Source organism: Raphanus sativus, unplaced genomic scaffold (assembly GCF_000801105.2).
Source record: "Raphanus sativus cultivar WK10039 unplaced genomic scaffold, ASM80110v3 Scaffold4378, whole genome shotgun sequence".
NCBI lineage: Eukaryota > Viridiplantae > Streptophyta > Magnoliopsida > Brassicales > Brassicaceae > Raphanus > Raphanus sativus.
In genome coordinates this window covers 904-7,330 of record NW_026619680.1, presented here as the reverse complement: position 1 = coordinate 7,330, position 6,427 = coordinate 904, and the positions used below count along the sequence as shown (strand labels likewise).

The window sequence follows — 6,427 nt, the reverse complement described above, 5'->3', positions numbered from 1 at the left end:
TAAAATAATTTTCACCTAAAATAAATAATTTACAACATATATACCATCCAATTCTAATTAGTGATAATGTAAAATATACTACTTCTCTAACTATACACTATTAATTCCAGATTTAGAAAAAAAGTTATCTTCTTAAACACATAAATTATGTTGGGACATTGCAATTATATATACACACAATAACTACCTCTTGATACCGAAGTTACTTTATTCCATCTCGTTCTTTTAAAATATTGACTACCATCATTTTTACTGTGTCTGATGCTTTATCCCAACGACAGTGGTCTTATGATATAAAATCTGTTACTTCCAAACCGGAGCACTATTTTATCCGTAATTTGAAAATGTACAATGCCCGCACAGGGTGCGGGCCGGTCACCTAGTACAATGTTAAATCTGAAATTATAAATAAAATCACTTTATTTGTTTTCACCGAATCATCTGTTCTTTTATGCATTTGATTTCAATTAAAGCACATATCCCGAATTTTTCATATACTTTTGTCTCTTTATTTTTTTTGTATAGTTGTGTTCTTCATTCTTATTTATATACTTGTGTTATTCTGTCATCATTTTTATCGTCTCTCCTTTTTCATTTCCAATTTTTTCAGTTCTTAAATTATAATTCTTTGTTTCTATTTTTGACAATCGACTGATGAAACTTTTACATTGAAAAGTATAAAATATCTACTATATATTTCCAAACAAATCTCACCGAATTTCTCATCATCAAAATAGAATTAAATAAAAAAAAAATTTCAAGTTATTTCATCAAAATATTTATCAACTACAAAACGGATTAAATAAACATACATATATGGACTAACAAAGAGTTAATAATTTTATAAAACAAAAACAATCCCGCGCTTTTTAAAGCGCGGGTCAAAATCTAGTTCACTTTGTGGGTGATTGGTTGGGTTGTAAGAAGTGGCTTTAGCTTTAATTTTTGTATACAACCCTAAATATCATCAATCATTCTTTATATTAATTTTTATAGGTACAACCAAAAAAGTAAAGTTACAGCAAAAAAGAATAAAAAAATGGCTTTAAAAATCTTGTTTTCTAATGCTCCATTTTTTTTTTAGCTGTAGCAAATTTTAAAGCTACATCTCTTAAAGTTAAATCAAAATATTTTACAAATTTTAAAGCTACATCTCTTAAATCTAAATCAAAATATTCTACTGACTAAAATCTAAAGTAAATTTTTTACATTTATAGCTCAACCAATCACCCCATTATTTTCTAAGCATAATATGGAAATATAATGTTTTCCTTAAGAAAAAAGTGAAGAATTATATTTTGCTTTTCTATTTGATAGCATGAAAAGTGTTCTCCTTAAGCTATTATAAATGAAAAAGTAATGTATACAGTACCTTTTTTCTAAAACTGTTTTTCTAATGTATACAGTATTTCGTATTAATATTTCAAATTTAGAAAAATCCGTATTAGTATCTATGTATATAATCGCAAATATCTAGCTTATCTAAACGACCAGATATTTAAGGATTAGATCAACTGATCAAGGCTATTTATCATCTAATATTACGGCTAAGATCCCACCACTTTGATATTAAAAACGTTTAGTTAGAAAAACTTTTTTTTTGGAACTTAACGGATACGTAAAACAAAAGAGAAAGCAAACAAAATATAAAAGAGTGAGAAGAAGAGGACAGAGAGAAGAGACCTTCAAAAACTCAATTACAAAAGGCTGTTGCTTCGATTCAACCCCCAACAAGTAAAAATAGGTTCAATCGAAGAACCCCACCGGAGTTCCACAGAGGAACTGCATCAGTCCCGTTCTTGCTGCGGCTTGAGGAAGAAGAAGAAGAAGAGTAGCAATAACACTAACAACCACAAGGAAGAAGAAGAAGAGAAACCGAAGATGCAGAGTAGAGATCCTGCTCAGCCTCAGAACCAGCACATGGTGAGCTTCAGCTTCAGCAGTCAGATGTCTAGAGAAGAGGAGGAGATGGCTCGTTCTGCTCTCTCTGCGTTTAGGGCTAAAGAGGATGAGATCGAGAAGAGGAAAATGGAGGTTCGTGAACGGGTCAAGACTCAGCTTGGTCGTGTCGAGGAAGAAACCAGACGTCTCGCCAACATCCGCGAGGTTTGTTTGATTCTTGTCATTTTTTTTTCTTTTCAAAAACAGAGCAACGATCCTCTGTTTCCAACTCTGTCTCTGGTAGATACTCTGTTTTATTTAGTTAACTAACTCGTAAATGACTTATTTATTGGCTAATTAAAATCAAGATCTTATATTTGTAAGCTAATGGGTTTGCATGTACTCTATTTGTTGAACAAATAACCAAGTTTTTGTAAGTTAAAAGCTAAGATTAAACTTGCAAAGCAGCTCTATGATCTGAACATGAACATTATTAGCTTCTTCTTCTTGTTGGGTTACAAGTCAAGGATTTTGACTTTTGTTGAAATGATGATTGTTTCAGGAGCTTGAGTCTATGGCAGATCCAATGAGGAAGGAAGTTTCTTGGGTGCGTAAGAAGATCGATAGCGTCAACAAAGAACTCAAACCATTAGGCGCAACAGTTCAAAAGAAGGTAAAACATATCTTTCACGAGTAAAAAAAAGTTTTGGTCTTTACCAAACTCAAACTCAAAAATGGGACTATAAAATGTCAGCTCAATAGGTTTGGGTATGATATATATATATTTTTAATGTGGGTTGTTATGATGTTTGTGGATGACATGAAACAGGAAAGGGAGTACAAAGAAGCATTGGATACATTCAATGAGAAGAATCGTGAGAAAGTTCAGTTGCTCACCAAGCTAATGGAGGTTAGTTTTGAATTCTCGGTTTTAATTTCACTGAAGCAAAAGGAGTTGAACACATACACTAACCGGTGTTGGTTTGTTTGTTTATTCTAAATTTCTCCCTGGGGAGGTGGGACAGTTGGTTGGAGAAAGCGAGAAGCTGAGGATGAAGAAGCTTGAGGAGCTTAGCATGAACATAGAAACCGAGTGATTCTCTATCTCACAGACATAAGACCAACCAGCGAAGAACTAATCTTATGGCTTATTAGGGTTATGTACTTATGTTATGGCTCTATTTGATGTGTTTTTTTATTTGTCTTTTGTTTTTAAGTGTTTTTAGTTTTCCAAAATGGTTTGTGGGTTGATTTGTAGAACTATGATGGGTGTTTATGTTTTTTGATTAACCATATTAGGGACGGCAAATGGGAGATAATGCTGAATGCTAAATGGTTTGTAAGTTTGAATTACTTTTTTTTTCTTGTTCATTTTCAAATATTATTTTATTTATTTCAGTTTTTAGCTTTATTTTAATTTCGTTTCCCCCAACTAATTTCTTAGCTTTTTCACTTTTTTTGGAAAAGTAGCCCCTCGCCAACGAGCCTATGCTTTTGAAACTGAAACTGAAACTGAAACAAACTGACTTCCTGTCAAAGTCGTGGTGGTCTTGCTTGACTCACAATAGACGCAATAATAATAACAAAGTGGGGTTTGAACATTTCCCACCAACTCAAATGTTCAACATATTAAAATAACATCACTACATACATGATCTTTAGTAGGAACCCAACCCACACAGCTAATCAACAACATCCCTTTTACTTTGAATTAAATAGTAGATAGAATCATTTAATCGAAGTGGAACGATAGAAATATTCGTTCCCACAAACAAAGCAATGTGCTAATATATGTAGACTAACAAACTATTTGGTCGAATATGATCTGGAAAGCAAATGCTTTTATGTGATCTGGTGGAGAACACCATTAGATGTTGTTCTGATTACAGGTATTGCTATGTATATATGTTTGCCTTCGAATAGAGAAATCACTAAATGTCTCTTGGTAACACCTTCGGAGTAATAATGTTCATATATTCTTGACCACCGATTAAAGAATGTATTCGCAGATGAAAGGAAGAGCACAAAAGTTCAACAGAAATAACCTCAAATGGTCTTTTTATTTGGGCGTTTTTAAACCACTCATCATTCTAAAATTGAACACGCAACAGAAATCAAAACACAAATCGAAAAGCCGATAATGTCAAAGCAAAATGTAGAAGAAGCCCATAGAAATATATCGAGGGTGTTTAATGAGGACGTCACAGACGATTCTCTCAGTACTTGTAGTCCTTCACGTGAAGGCTCTCCGCGGCACCATCACCAAGCTTAGCATCACCTTTGTACGTTCCGAGTGTGGCTTCAGAGTTAGCCTTGCACCTCACATACAACGCCTCCTGAGCAGCCTTAACATTCTCCTCTTTACCTGCCCATGTCTTCAAAGTGCTCTGTTGCAACGCACGTCCGAACGAGAAAGACAACGACCATGGCTTCTTGGTCTTCAACTGGTTCATCGCGTTCAAGTTCTTGGTCGCCTCCTCCTCGCTCTGTCCACCAGACAAGAACACGATGGCTGGAACAGCTGCTGGTACCGTTCTCTGAAGAGCACGGACGGTGTGCTCAGCGATAACCTCTGGCGCAACCTTGGCACTGTCGGATCCAGGAGTGACCATGTTAGGCTTCAAGAGAGTTCCCTCGAGCAAAACGTGGTGGTCGCTAAGAGCCTTGTAGCAAGCTGCGAGGACACGCTCGGTGACGGCAGCACACTTGTGGATGTCATGGGATCCGTCGACAAGGATCTCAGGCTCAACGATTGGTACAAGACCGTTCTCCTGGCAGATAACAGCGTATCTAGCCAATCCGTAAGCGTTCTCGTGGATGGAAAGCTCTGATGGCTCGTTCTCCCCGATCTTGAGAACCGCACGCCACTTGGCGAAACGGGCACCGGCTTCGTAGTACTTCTTGCAACGCTCACCGAGACCGTCGAGACCCTGAGTGGTGGTCTCACCGTTGGTTCCAGCTAGCTCGACGGTACCCTTGTCGACTTTGATACCTGGGAGGACTCCTCCTTCCTTCAAGATATCAACGAAAAGCTTGCCTGTGTTGAAACAAAAACAATCAGAAACCTCTACAAACGCATACACACACAAACAGAGACAAACTGTAAAAGAGATATAGTTAGAGGACTTAATTGTAATTAGTAAACTCTGTCATCTCTATTACTCTATATATTCTGTAAATGTCAAGATCACAGAGTTTACTAATTAATTACAATTAAGTCCTCTGACTATATCTCTATACGAACACATACACATAAACAGAGAGAGATTTGATTTGACATACCATCGGAGCTCTTTTGGTAAAGAGTCTCCTCGAAGAGGATGACACCGCTGAGGCAAGGGAGAGCACCAGGGGCGGTGAAGAGAAGCTCACGGAGAGCACGTCTGTTGGTCTCAACGTTCTCGACGTTGATGCTAGCGAGACGCTTTCCGATGGTACCGGTGGATTCGTCGGCGGCGAGAATACCTTTTCCAGGTGTGCCGATGTAGGCAGCGTTGGCGATCAGCTCATCTGCGAAAAGATTCAAAAACAGAAACAACGCATAAACAAATAACGAACGATATAAAAACTATCAGATCGCGAATACAGCTGATTAGATCCGATGATTTAAGAGTGAAGATAACAGATCGGTCAGTGTACACCTTATGAACAGTGATTCGGATCTAAACTAGTTTTGGTTTAATTCAACTCATAAAAACAAACCAAGGCTAAGCATGTAATCCAGATCTAGACGGTTAACCTAACGCTAACACTATCCAAACAACAGATCTAAGGCCGCCTATACGAAAACTACGCTAACGAATCGAATAGGTGTGGGTATAAGCAGATTCGAATGAGGATATATAGAGAAAGAGAGAGAGAGATCTTTACCGGCGAATTTGCTGGTGAAGGCAGACATGGTTTTTTGACGGAAAGATCGAGAAAGTTTTTGAGAAAGAAGGCAGACGAGAGAGATGGGATGGAAGCAAAGTGGACCAGAGGGTCTGTTATTTATAGATGCGGGGGAGAGTGTATTGGTTGGTGAAAAAGTAAAATTTAAGGGTTAGATCTGTGACATGTTCTCCAAGCAATATTTTTCAGCCGTTGGATCTCACGTGGTTTTATTATGGCAGTTTCTCTCTAATCTCGGTTTTACCCCTTAGTAATGTGAAATATAGAGGAGGGTAGTTTTGGTATCTTGTCGTGTTGATTACGGAAAAGCACGACTTCGGCCGCACCAGCGGTTCAAACGTCCTCAGGCTCAACCTTCAATCGAATTATAGTAGTTTAATTTTAGTTTAGACACAAATCTTTTGCATTTAGACAGTTTTGACTATGAAATTCCATAGAATATTCTTACTAGAACTATTTTGTTTACTGAAAAATGCGACTTTGATATCTCCCAACATAGAAAATTATGATCTGGTGTGTACTGCGACTCTTCAGACCCACGACTCAAGCAAAAAAACTTAATGAGCCGGTCTGTTTCATATATGTATATGAGATTTTGTTTCTTCAATTAATTATAGAAGTATAACTTTTGTTTAAACACATAAATCTTTTGCAT

The 6,427-nt window shown here is 37.0% G+C and overlaps 2 protein-coding genes across 3 annotated transcripts; one reads left to right on the top strand and one right to left on the bottom strand.

Moving 5' to 3' along the window:
* Positions 1 to 1,079: 1,079 nt before the first annotated feature.
* On the top strand, positions 1,080 to 3,311 carry LOC130507355 (uncharacterized). Of its 2 annotated transcripts, none has more exons than XM_057002071.1 (4): positions 1,080 to 2,106; positions 2,444 to 2,554; positions 2,711 to 2,791; positions 2,898 to 3,311. In XM_057002071.1, exons 1-4 carry the CDS (start codon positions 1,882 to 1,884, stop codon positions 2,976 to 2,978), a joined length of 498 nt encoding a protein of 165 aa, XP_056858051.1. In that variant the 5' UTR covers positions 1,080 to 1,881; the 3' UTR covers positions 2,979 to 3,311. The 2 variants fall into 2 exon arrangements, with proteins under 2 accessions (XP_056858051.1, XP_056858052.1); XM_057002072.1 differs by having other exon boundaries at positions 1,084 to 2,106; positions 2,907 to 3,311.
* Positions 3,312 to 3,911: 600 nt separating this feature from the next.
* On the bottom strand, positions 3,912 to 5,910 carry LOC130507354 (fructose-bisphosphate aldolase 8, cytosolic). The gene is made up of 3 exons (XM_057002070.1): positions 5,752 to 5,910; positions 5,164 to 5,391; positions 3,912 to 4,918 (listed from the first exon to the last, which is right to left on the bottom strand). Exons 1-3 carry the CDS (start codon positions 5,777 to 5,779, stop codon positions 4,098 to 4,100), a joined length of 1,077 nt encoding a protein of 358 aa, XP_056858050.1. The 5' UTR covers positions 5,780 to 5,910; the 3' UTR covers positions 3,912 to 4,097.
* Between the last annotated feature and the right edge of the window lie 517 nt (positions 5,911 to 6,427).